We start from the raw sequence: 13,602 nt of genomic DNA, 5'->3' as shown, positions 1-13,602 counted from the left end.
CCAGTGTACAACCAGGGGAACCTCAAGCCCGTGTGGCTGACTGACCACAAACCCATGGGAGACATTCCCATCAAGCACCTCAACACCATTCTCAATCTGCTGGTGGAGAACAGGTACAACTCCAGGGATGACAGTTTTTGACTTGTATTACGTTCTGAACGACTGCAATCAAGGTGCATGGGACAACCTTCTAGTACATTCATTCTAACCATCTGGAAGAAATTGAGAAATTCACTGATGTTTTCTGGGACCAGAAGGAGCACTATTCCCTCTGAGAGCGTAGACAGGGCCTCAAGGCATCCGAATTTAACAACTTCTGCCACCAGATGTTCCAGCCACATCAATGTATCCGGGACTGCGAGCGCTGGGGGCACTACTTCACAGCTGCCATGTTCTCTGCATCCGGCCGAAACTTTCGCACCTTCTCGCTCTTCCTCAGGAATGTTATCGCATGCAAGGTGGTCCGGTCCCAAGGCTCTGACAGCCTTTGTTGGGGATGACCACTGAAAGAGAGCAACCCGGCTCTACGTATGTTACTGGTTTGTGACTCAATGACACCGCCCCCGGTTAGAGGGGAATAGAGCAGCCCAAGAGTTAACACACACAGCAACTTTAACCACACACAGATGAAGATGAATATGGGAATGTACATGGGGATGGCTTTTGGGCACGCACTCCATCCCACAAGTCCAGAGATATGAGTGAGTCCAGTAGTTGATGGGCATAGACAGATGTTGCTCTCTGCCACTGGCAGGGAGACTGCAAATATTGGGAGACTGCAAGTATTGCGTGACCTGCAGAGTCAAGAGGATGGGCAGATATCCAGCCCCTTAGTAACCTCCCTAGGAACCTATCAGGGCACAGGTCATTCAGGTCAGAGAGAGTTTGAGAGGCAGGTTTTTGGTAGTGTCTAGACTTGCAGGCTCCGGTCCTGGGGGGATGGGGAGTGGAGTGTGCAGCTCAAGGTTGTGAGGTGCTGATAACAGTCACCAGAAGGGAATTTGTTACAACCACCCTATGGTAGGAGACGACCCTTGGCCCGAAAGTGGTAAGGTCATGAATAAATACGTGTTTTCATCTTTTGAATTATTTCGGGGAACGCAAGAGGATGCAGAGCATGAGGATGGAAGATGGCTGCTAGATGACCTAAACCCTATTCAAGGAGATTACAAAATTGTAATCGTTGTTACAGTGGTTCTAGTTAATATTGTTACAAGGTAATTTACACAAAAATGTACAATCATTTCAAAGGTTAATTTCTGTACTATCTTTTAAATATTCATCCATCTGGGGATTTATCCATTCTTTATCCATTCTACAATAAGATGAAGTTGCTGGGTTGGCTATGTTCCGTAAGGTATCCAAAGGCCTAATCAAGTAAGTAGCTGGGTTGGCTTGGTTATTTGAATAATTGTGAAGCATAATGTGCCTGTGAAACTATATTGCTGACTTAGGAAGATACCATTGCTCTTAGCATTGGGGTTTCAGAGTGGTAGTTCAGCATTTTAGAATGGCATTCTCCGTACAGGGATTCACTGGAATAGTTAGCACTCATGCAAAAATAATGCGTTCTAATAGCTGTCATGGAAGAATGCGAATCTACAACAAACTGAACGTTTAGATAAGACATTGCCATTGAAGAATTTAAAATAAACAGATTAATTAGACAGAGTGATGTTCATAGGTTGAATGAAAATGTGTAATATGTGCCATTTGCCCAATAGACTTAGTTAGCCTAAATTATAACACTGTGGTAAGAGTGTAACAATTACACACTGAATACAATATGTGTGCTGTTGTAACAGCTGTTGTCGGATGAAGAAGGAGACCAAGGTGCAGCGTGGTAGGCGTTCATGATTTGTAATAAAACTGAACACCGCAACAAAATAACAAAGTTGAACCAAACGCAACAGTTTTGTCAGGTGCAGACCTCTAAACAGAAAACAACTATCCACAAAACACAGGTGGGGAAAAGGCTACCTAAGTATGATTCCCAATCAGAGACAACGATAGACAGCTGCCTCTGATTGGGAATCACACTCGGCCCCAAAAAAAAGAAATAAAAACATAGAAATAAAGAAATTAGAATGCCCACACTAGTTACACCCTGGTCTAACCAAAATAGAGAATAAAAGCCTCTCTATGGCCAGGGCGTGACAGCTGTATAGTGGTGACAACCATTCACCTTCTGTGACAATACAGAGGCGGATGCAAGATGCAAGCAACGATGGTTTAATGAATACAGTTTACAGCAGCAACAGGACAGACAGACTGTACTCAGACGGAATCCGACCCAGGGACTAGGGCGCATCTTCCGATGATAGCGTGCTGAGAAATCCAGGGGAGTGTGTCCGGATGGGTAGGAGGGAGCACAGCAGATAATCCACACAAGGGCAGTGAGAGATGAGCACGGACACACGACACAAACTCAGAGAAGTAACAACGATCTGACAACAAGAAACACTGGTTACAGAACATATAAAGGGAAGATAAGTGATTCCAGCTGGCACAGACAATCAGGCCGAGATTGGGAACCACGCCCACACAAACACGGGAGAGAGAGAGAGAGAGAGAGAGAGAGAGAGAGAGAGAGAGAAAGAGAAAGAGAGGCAGTGGATTCATGAACCGTGACACCTAGTTAATACACTGAAATATGTCTATGATTCTTTTTTTGTTTTATCACTAAATGTATTTCGTAAAATGCGTATCTGTCGGTGAGTTCACCATTGTTGCAATTTATTTGGATCTTTATTATATCATTTCTTGTCATGTTTTAGTATGTTATCACATGGGCCAGAATAAAGAGAATTAGAAAATATAAATACAAAACTGCAATACCACAGTGGTGGAAAACATTGTTTAAAGAAACATGCTATGGGCACTCTGCAACACCAGTACTGTATGCATGTGGACAACTGGTGGCTCAAATGAGCTTTCCACTAACGTGTACTGCCGTGTGTAAATACATGTTTTCATTGTCTAGCACCTAAACCTTGCACATGGCTTTCTGATTTCACTTTGGGTCATATGTCATCTAAGGATTATTTGTAGTGGTTAGACTGGTAGTAGGGCTATAGGAAAGTCTTTCAGGGTTTGAGAATGGGGATATTTCAATAGAAGGGATATTTGGATGGAAACAACACCACCGATAACACTAAGGGAGTACAAAAAAAAATCCTGTAAACCAAGTGGCATAGAACAAAGAGATGAACACTGCTGACATGGAGCACTACCAAGCATGGAGAATGTACATAAGAGGCCTGTAGTGGAAGGGGTGAGGAATATGTGAGTGTCCAGGGTTGGATGGGAGCAGTGTGGTGAGAAGGGGTACTGACACTGGGTGGCATACTATAAGGCTGTCTGGTTCCCCCTAGCTCACGCCACCGTCAGAAGGCATGGCCTTCACAGAAGCACACAGGAGCACTTGGACACCTCCTCGCTGCAGCGAAGACCATGCTGTGTGGTGGCCAGTGACTGGATCAACCTCCAGAAGTGGTTGAAGGTGATTCCCTCGCCGTCCATCACACCCATTTGTCTCATCACCTCGCCCAGGCCCTGCTCTGACGCTCCAGTCTGGGGGAGGGAGCACAAAAACAACTCTTCACTACATGTACACGGTATTTAAATTACTAACCAGTTAATTAAGCAATTAGGTAATCATGCATAGACATGAATTAGCAGGAAGTTAGCAATTAGTCTATTACACTTTTGAGCGTATAACATTGGTGCCTTACATTACTATTCTTAACAGAACTAATATCTTCAGCGGTAATTCTTGTATCAATAATTCAGCTGAATAACTCCAGTCAACATGTTTGACTTCATAATTCACTATTGGCCTCTTTTCAAATGTACTGTATGCAGCTGAATAAACACATCATGAGTATACTTTGTCAACTAACTGTCATATGTTTCAGGCTTTGCTAACCTCTAGTGGTTACAGATCCATGGCTCTTGTTCAAGGAACATGTTCATTTGTATCGGTATTTGCATATACAGTTGAAGTCGGAAGTTTACATACACCTTCGCCAAATTTAAACTCAGTTTTTCACAATTCCTGACATTTAATCCAAGTAAAAATTCCCTGTCTTAGGTCAGCTAGGATCACCACTTTATTTTAAGAATGTGAAATATCAGAATGATATTAGAGAGATTGATTTATTTAAGCTTTTATTTCTTTCAGCACATTCCCAGTGGGTCAGAAGTTTACATACACTCAATTAGTATTTGGTAGCATTGCCTTTAAATTGTTTAACTTGGGTCAAACATTTTGGGTAGCCTACCACAAGCTTCCCACAATAAGTTGGGTGAATTTTGGCCCATTCCTCCTGACAGAGCTGGTGTAACTGAGTCAGGTTTGTAGGCCTCGTTGCTCACACATGCTTTTTCAGTTCTGCCCACAAATGTTCTATATGATTGAGGTCAGGGCTTTATGATGGCCACTCCAATACCTTGACTTTGTTGTCCTTAAGCCATTTTGCCACAACTTTGGAAGTATGCTTGGGGTCATTGTCCATTTGGAAGAGCCATTTGCGACCAAGCTTTAACTGATGTCTTGAGATATTGCTTCAATATATCCACATAATTTTCCTACCCCATGATGCTGTCTATTTTGTGAAGTGCATCAGTCCCTCCTTCAGCAAAGCACCCCCACAACATGATGCTGCCACCCCCGTGCTTCACGGTTGGGATGGTGTTCTTCGGCTTGCAAGCCTCCCTCCTCTTCCTCCAAACATAATGATGGTCATTATGGCCAAACAGTTCTATTTTTGTTTCATTAGACCAGAGGACATTTCTCCGAAAGTACGATCTTTGTCTTGCTTTTTTATGGCGGTTTTGGAGTAGTGGCTTCTTCCTTGCTGAGCGACCTTTCAGGTTATGTAGATATAGGACTTGTTTTACTGTGTCAAGCAAAAAGGCACGATGTCAAGCAAAAAGGCACTGCATTTGAAGGTAGGACTTGAAATACATCCACAGGTACACCTCCAATTGACTCAAATGATGTCAATTAGCCTATCAGAAGCTTCTAAAGCCATGACATAATTTTCTGGAATTTTCCAAGCTGTTTAAAGGCACAGTCAACTTAGTGTATGTACATTTCTGACCCACTGGAATTGTGATACAGTGAATTATAAGTGAAATAATCTGTGTGTGAACAATTGTTGGAAAAATTACTGTCGTGCACAAAGTAGATGTCCTAACCGACTTGCCAAAACTATAGTTTGTTAACAAGACATTTGTGGTGTGGTTGAAAAACGTGTATGTAAACTTCTGTGCATGTAAAGTGTATGTAAACTTCTGACAACTGTAGCAACGTTTGTTTGGTATTCATGAGGTAATCAATATTAGTATCTGGGTAGCCAATCTTATCTACAGTAATTTCATTCTGAAATTGTATAAAGCTGTCAGCCAGGTAGATGCAAACACTGTGGATCTTTCTGTCTGTTGGAAACAATAGGAAATTGATTTGGGAAAATATTTCCTGGCCTGAATGCTGCTCTACAGCTGAGACAATATAAAGAGCTGTTTGCAATGGAATCCCATTTGAATGATGTGATCATTACTTTTTCTTTTAAATAGATTCTGGTTTTATATAAGTGTAAGACTGGATGTAATGAAAAACCTATTTACTTGGTAGTTAAGCATATTATTTACTTCAACAGTTGAACAAATATTTCCTAGCTGTTGTGGCTAACTTTTGTGTTGCAGAAATACTCTACTTGGTTGTCGAGTTTATGGTGGATGAAGTCGACTTGGTGCAAGGAGTCATATTACAATGACATATTTCTTGCTACTTTGTTTAAAATGGAAACGGTTATTTATCTGTCCGTTTGTTTTTCCCCATCTAGATGAGCAAACAACCTTGAACCTTCCTCACTTGCTCATTTATTTGAACAGGCCTTTTCCTGTTTTTTCAGAAGCATAGCTATCTTTGTCACCCTCTGGTAAATTCAGACTCGTCCTGGAACACAGGCTTGGGCCTCAGACAACTAAGCAACCAGTTCCAACATGAAGACAAAGCAAGATCATTTATCCTTTTCAGTGATTCAAATAAAGCAGGCGTCAGATTCAAGTAAAGCATGTTTAAAACTCAATTGGTGACTGAGCACACAGTATATTACAGCAAATTTGGGATTTGCATCGAACCTGGCAATTGACGCCTCAAAGCTTTTCCTGAGTGTTTGTTTGGGAGTCATAGGAGGTCGTGTGTACTGTATGTTTGGGGCTGAGTGGGAGGGCAGTAAGAGTCAGAGCCACGCCTTACTGGTAGATTCAATGGGTGTGGCCGGGAAGGGCGGGAGCAAATTAGCCGGCCGTTGCAGTTTACGTACCGTAACTAAGTTGGGCAGCTGGGAGGATAGGAGGCCTCTGAACTCTTGGGCTTGGAGCGTGGGACCATTATTGGCCGCAGCGGCATGGAACTCTGTGACCAAAGTGTTGATGGCATTTTCCAGGTCTGAGTGCTGCGCCAGAGGTGGAGAAAAAAGCGTGTTAGATTGGGGGAATCAAATAATATAGCAACAAGAAAAGCGTCCTCTGACAGTCCTTTGAAGTTTATTATGTGAAGTTTATTATTATAATAGATCATTACGAAAGAAAGAAAATGAATACATTCATGAGACAGGCTCCCCAGGTTTTTGCCAAAGTGTACAGACCTCCACTCAATTTAGTCCCAAATACCAACATTTTTTCAGACACACTCACATCCGTCCTCAAGTGCATATCTTGCATGCCTCCACGTGTCCGAAGTCTACGCAAAGATGGCACTCTGATGTTTAACTTGTGTTTGTATCGCACCATTCACAGTATCATTGTCATGGAAGGCTGAGTGGTCAACCAAAAATTGTGAGAAATAATATGCTGAGTGAAAAGTTATACTCCTACAAGAACCGTTATACTTCTAGGTTGCAAGTCACCTTAAAAAAATTCAAAAGTAGACAGTTTTGCAGTGGCATATGAATCTGTGTCACAGGTTAGTTTGGTCATTGTGAAGAACATCATTCCATACTGTCTCTAAACCAAGAACCAAACACACAATCTATTGTAGCTGACAGGTTTTTCTTCATACTACTTTACTACTACTACTTCACTACTACTTTTAAAATGTATATCCTAAATCACAAACATTAAATAACTAAAGGAATTTTGCTATGTCACAAATTGATATTTTAACATGCTATTGAAATGTGGGCGATGTGTGGTTTGGGTGGGGAGGAGTACGCTTAAGTAATGAGAGACTGAGTGGCCTACTGGTATTGGAAGGAAAATTCAGACAACTTGTCTACATGGAGAATGTACATGAAATACCTGCAGGTTGGGGTAGCTATGACAGATCTCCCTGTCACTGTTTATCTTCAGGGTGTACTGGGGGGGACAGGCCATCTGGCATTTCGGGCAAATGCCAGATGGGCTGGTCAATATTTTGCCCATTGGGCCTGTCTAATAATGGAGGCCTCAAGTGGAAAAGTGTACCAGTGTGGGGGCCTTGAGGGAAAAAATTTGCCGGTGTGGGGGTCTCAAAGGGACGGTGTGTTAGAAATGCCTTGGAGTTCTGGTCCCAGTCTGTGCCTGGGGCATGCACAATAACCTTGGGCAACAGGGAGAGGAATCAGTGGTGACTTCAAACTCTATTTACCTATCTCCTAAACGCTAAACCAAATTCATTGAGACATCCAGAAACAATGTAGTTGTTTCAGTTAATAAAAGCCTTACTCACTAGGCCTAGGCTACCACTATAGTGCTCCATTTTATGATGTTTCCACAGATAGCTCACTGCAGCCAAAAAATGTCACAAAATGGATACAGTAGGCAACAATGGTAAGGCGCTTGCTCGCCGACAGTGAGCATCTCATTCTGTCTGTCTGTCTTTCTGTTCGTCGAGCTGTCATCCCTCACACAGTAGTCTATCTCCAAAGAAGGTCTCCGTGTCATAGGCCATGGGGATGGAATGAGAAGGGACTGATTGACTCCCAGTGCTTTTCATTTCCACACAGTCTCTCTGCCTTAGACACAACTGAGAATAGCTTCTTGCTCCATAGTCAGCATATGGCCTAGATGAATTTGTCATGGTCCATTATTCTCTGCTGTCCAAGCATGCACACTGATCAGTGCATTGAAATGATATAAACTCACGTTAAGCTGGCAAGAGTGCAAGGAAAGTAGGCTATATGCAAACGCGCCAATAGGATTTAACTCGATGTCCGCTCCCCACGGAAATCGAATTAGCAGAATAAAAAATACAAAAGCTAAATCTGTCAGTTTAAGTTAGAGACAATTTTAGTTCATAACTAAACCAAGATTGACCACAGCCTATCATTTCCAATGGGAACAAATTAGTCATAGTGGGCAGAACAAGCAAAGAGGTGGGCAGAGCCAACCACGAGCTAGCAAGATCCTATTGGCGCATTCTAGCAAACATCTGCATATTTCAGTTAGGGAACGTTGACACTGGGAAGTGTGCGTGTGCAATAACTTGTTTTTTACTTTTGCAAAGGGTAAAGTCTACAAAACTTAGTCCACTATGTTCCTAACAGAAAACAGGGAACAGAAAACTGTATTGAGATCAAATGTTTCATCGATGAGAAGGTTTTCAGAATGTCGGCCAAAATCCATCTCGTTCAATCTTCTCCCACTGCCGGCCACTGGGCTTCCTTTCACCACCATATTTGGAAGTGAGTGGAGAAGCCAAGTGGATGCTTCACATTCATACATCCGGTGAAATATCTGTCTCATTGTTCTACGTGTGCTAGAGATATCCATTTAAAAAAAAAGTTTTTGCATTGGATACGTCTCAATCCACCTCATCCGCTTTTGACGCACTTCCGCATCTGCAGTGAAGAGGTGACAGAGCTAGAGCGGTGTTTGTCAGACCCTGAGACATCTGCAGTGAAAACGTGACAGAGCTAGAGCGATGTTTGTCAGACCCTGAGACATCTGCAGTGAAAAGGTGACAGAGCTAGAGCGGTGTTTGTCAGACCCTGAGACATCCCATGATTTCTCACAAAATCCTCTGTAGCATCCGAACAGTTTGGGCTACACACTAATATGACTCCTCTGTGTTTTGCTCTAGGATGCCCACAGGCCTCACAAGATTCGTCTGAAGGTCCCCAGTTGAACAAATGAATGGAAGTATATAAGGAGACTGTTTAGTGCCAAAAATAAGGGGTTAAATACATGTATAAAAATAAAAAATCCTGATCTTTCTTATATCTCTAAGATATATGACAGACACTTAAGAACAAACTCCTTTTGATAATATTTTGGGGACTGTTGTTCCATGGAGTGCATCTGTTATTCAAGGCGTTTGTATGGGCCAATAGCAGTAAGGCTAAATACAATTTTTGATCATTTTTTTAAATATAATTTTTTGATACTTCAAGGGGTCTTAAAATTCTAAATGAAATAACAAAATTATCCTTGACCTTCTTAAAACAATGCTATATAGCTTAGTAGAACTCCCCGGTTTAGACAGGGCTTGGACTATTTTAATATGATCTAATAGAATATGTCATGATATAAATTGGATAGCATAATGTCTATGGAATTTTGGTTCAACTACATATGTGCCACTTCCAAAGATAACCAGAACGACGCCTAAAAGTGTGGGGGAAGTTATCCCCCAAATAATGCCCCATTCGATGCACCAAAAGAATGCTCCATTACTTGCTTCTAAGATGAGTAAAGACACCATCTCTTCAAGTGCAACGTTTCGACAAGTGTTGATATTAAAATGATATAGTAGACCTACCTGTTCTGCCATTTGGATCGTGTTGTGCTGTCCTTTTTCAAAGTAAAGTTTTCTCACTGCGACGTTCACTAATTGTTACTTTTCTTGCTCAGCGTTCCATTGCTTCAGTCACATATTGGCAAGATTCCTAAATCCTCCCACTCAAGGAAAAAACATGTAACTGGATTCCACCTTCCGTGTCAGTCGGGGAAAGCTGTGGGGGAAATTAAAGTGCACTGTCTAACCCGATACATTGGAACTGTAACCTTCAGGAGGCAGCGAATTTACACGCAGTCATATATCGGCCTACCGACCTTCTATTAACCATTATTGTTTTAATGTATTCTACGTAGTTTACATAGTTGTGCATGTAAAATGTAGGCTATTCAGGAATAGAGCCCGAGAGTGCTTCAATCAACATCTGGAAACATTTAGCAGAAGTTGGAACAGTCTGCAAGTTTAGGCTGGGGTTTTTCTTCTTCATTGGCGCAATTTTTAACCTCTCATATTGGGATACATATTTTCTGCAGTTTCTGTAAAGCTTTGAATATCCACCCAAAATAATATATTTATTTTATGAACCATGCATGGGCAAGTTTTTTTCGAGGTCGTTTATAATAAAAGTCGTTTGTAATTGTCCATTCCAATTTCTATTAGGCCTACATTCATTTTAACAGTCATCTGAGTTTGATAAGGATATGCGAAACCAAAAAGCAATGCGCGCACAATGAACAGGCACGAGCACATTCTTGAAAGACGGATTTAGGACTTTTGACAGAGAGGTGGGTACACTCGATATTGTCATAGGCCTACTATTTTACATAAAAACTAGTCAACCAGGATCTTCATTATGCTACCCCAATGTCAGTGGTGTAAAGTACTTAAGTAAAAAATACATTAAAGTACAACTTGAAGTAGTTTTTTAGGTATCTGTACTTCACTTTACTATTTATATTCTTGACTACTTTTACTTCACTACATTACATGTCATTCCTATGCAGGATTGTTCCAACTGGGGGGTGCCAATGTGGCCAACCGGTGGCTTCAAAGCCTCTCAACAATGGCCAATACATAGCATCAGCAAAACAGGGTTTATCATTGGTCCTAACCCATTGCTTCGCACTACCACCCACCCCTGTTCAACATAGGATTGTAGAAGAAACCTGCACACTGCTGTTGATAGTATCACTGCTCTTTAATAAGCTTTACATATCGGCCTCATGGCCTTCGTTAGATGTGCAAGTGCCTTTTGAATTTTGAAAAACATATGATTGTAAAAACGAATTCATGTCATAATCAAATAGCGTCCCCGGTAAAACGGTTCATGTGTCCTCAGAATGTGCAGCTGCTTGGTTTCACAAGTGGGTTCTGGAGCGACTTATATCCCTGGGGAGATGGGCGTGTCCTCCCATCCAGAGCTTCCGATGTCCTGCTCTCTTGCCACTCCTCTTCGCTGTCTTCCAGAAAAAACAGAATCCACGTCCACATTTTCGAAGCCACAGGATCGGCGAGCCGGGTGGACACTACACGACTTTCAAAATCCTAACATCGCTGAGCCTCTCACATTAATTGTCCGTCTTTCCTATATTTTCTTTTGTGTTGCCAACGTAGTGGTGTGCACACTAACCGATGTGGCACAGACGGTGGTTACACACTACATGATTCTTCACTTAGTCATGAGGATTCTCGATATCACACTGTCTCGCAAAAACAATGATGTGATTAGATTTCATGTAGCTACGAGCTGTGGCTCAAACCAGCGTCATAAACTTTCAGTCAAACATTCATGCTTGCCATACTGAGTTGAAATACCTAGCCAACATTTTTTTTTTTTTTTGCCCAATTTTTTTTTTTGCCCCTTTTTCTCCCCAATTTCGTGGTATCCAATTGTTTAGTAGCTACTATCTTGTCTCATCGCTACAACTCCCGTACGGGCTCGGGAGAGACGAAGGTTGAAAGTCATGCGTCCTCCGATACACAACCAAACCAAGCCGCACTGCTTCTTAACACTGCGCGCATCCAACCCGGAAGCCAGCCGCACCAATGTGTCGGAGGAAACACTGTGCACCTGGCAACCTTGGTTAGCGTGCACTGCGCCCGGCCCGCCACAGGTGTCGCTGGTGCGCGATGAGACAAGGATATCCCTACCGGCCAAGCCCTCCCTAACCCGGACGATGCTAGGCCAATTGTGCGTCGCCCCACGGACCTACCGGTCGCGGCCGGTCTAGCCAACATTTTGAGTTAAATAATAATGCTTGTGAACTTCAGAGCTGTAACAATTTTACGCTTTGGTTAAAGGCAAGTACGAACGCATACTAGTAGTCATCGCTCCTGCTTGAGAGTCTACACATTCTGGGTGATGTGAAACAACGTCATCATCTGCCGAGCTCTCATTGGCTATTGCTGATCATTGTTCTCAAAACGTGTTGTTGCACATCTCACTATATACAAGCATTGCAGATTTTGTGCGATAAACTCCCAGCAGCTGCCAACACAACCTTAATTTTCTGTGACTTACGTTCCATGCCTGCAGTACAGTACAGTAAACATTGCTATAAATGCTAAAAACCCAATCTTACTGAAGCATATATCACTTGTTGGCCAATCTCTCTGTACTGTTACAGATCTACAACTCACACCACTCCTCTCAGGATCCCTCCCCCGTGGCCCATCTTCCTCTACTTTCTTCACTACTCTATCCATGGTAACCTCAACCTGCCTCTCTCTCACCAGACATTTCTGATTCCCAGCCCCATGGGCACCTCTACACATACCACTACTTTCCCCAATGCCACACATACCTTTGTCTCATGCCCTTTTGTGCACTTCTAACACCTAGGAACCTCCCTCCTGCAAACTGGTGCCACATCCCCAGAAACTTGACACCTGTATTAACGTAATGAATTCGGCACAAAAGCTTGTATGGGATAACTTATATATCCTAACATCACTTTGTCGGGCAAAGACTCAACACCAAAACTCAAAAGAATAGACAACGACTCTTCTGTTTCACTGCTCATGCCACCCTGTCTGCGTCGCTCAAACAATGAGCATCACAAACATCAGGAATCTTCCCTTTCAGTTGGTCCACTTCCACATTTACCACTACCCCAGTAATCACTCATTTCAATGGCACCCTTTTCTTGAGAGCAAAACAATTGACATCTCTTGTCCCCAGTGGTTCGATGCGGAGCACCTGCTCCCTCTGACCAGCAGAAACACACAACCTAGTGGCGTCATCTGAGCGTGACGTATGTTTGTTGTTGAACGAGATATCTCGGTTGATTGTTTTTGTAAAGTTGACAGTGTTTTTATTTTATTTTGGATCCTGCGGCTCTTTTGGGCTTAGTTTCTGTACGCGCTGCTGTCTGTCCCGGGATTCTGACAAATTCCGCATAGGGGGAGAGACACGGAAGCCCAGCTTGCCTAGCTGGCTCGGCGGTCTCAAATGGAAGTCACTATTGAATGTTTCCAGCACTGCAGGAGCTGTGTTTACTTCCCTTTGTTCTGGGACAATGTGGACCCCGTTGACTTTCAATGTGGCAACTGCTTCCTTAAGGAGGACCACAGGGGAAAAGTGGCTACTCAAGCAGGTAGAAAACCTACATAAACTACTGGGGAAACAACGCCCCCCTACTTTGTTTTTCTTCCACCCCAGTAGCCCGACACTGCTCTGGTCTGGTGGAAATGTCGCCGCCGTGTCGGCTCTCCACAGCCGACTGGCCGGTACTCAGCAAGGATCCATCCCTGAGGGGGGTCTCCCCATTCCCTGGAGAACAGAGCTGTTCTCGACCCAACCAATCAGCCATGGAGATATGTCACTCGCTGTGGAAGTCGAAGAAAGCGTCCTCTGGCAATGGGAGTCTTCTTGGAGA

The 13,602-nt window shown here is 42.9% G+C and overlaps 1 protein-coding gene across 1 annotated transcript; it reads right to left on the bottom strand.

Annotated features, from left to right (window-relative positions):
- Positions 1-2,719: 2,719 nt before the first annotated feature.
- On the bottom strand, positions 2,720-10,150 carry LOC109907448 (uncharacterized). Its single transcript, XM_020505411.2, has 3 exons — positions 9,749-10,150; positions 6,333-6,464; positions 2,720-3,573 (listed from the first exon to the last, which is right to left on the bottom strand). Exons 1-3 carry the CDS (start codon positions 9,758-9,760, stop codon positions 3,403-3,405), a joined length of 315 nt encoding a protein of 104 aa, XP_020361000.1. The 5' UTR covers positions 9,761-10,150; the 3' UTR covers positions 2,720-3,402.
- Positions 10,151-13,602: the final 3,452 nt, after the last annotated feature.

Source organism: Oncorhynchus kisutch, linkage group LG17 (assembly GCF_002021735.2).
Source record: "Oncorhynchus kisutch isolate 150728-3 linkage group LG17, Okis_V2, whole genome shotgun sequence".
In the NCBI taxonomy this organism is placed as follows: Eukaryota; Metazoa; Chordata; class Actinopteri; order Salmoniformes; family Salmonidae; genus Oncorhynchus; species Oncorhynchus kisutch.
This window is presented reverse-complemented; position numbering and strand designations above follow the sequence as displayed.

Bases quoted from the DNA above. Each gene is read 5' to 3' on its own strand.
- LOC109907448 (XM_020505411.2), bottom strand. The intron at 3,574-6,332 runs GTACGTAAACTG...TCCCTCCCCCAG, and splicing joins AGCTGCCCAACTTAGTTACG to ACTGGAGCGTCAGAGCAGGG.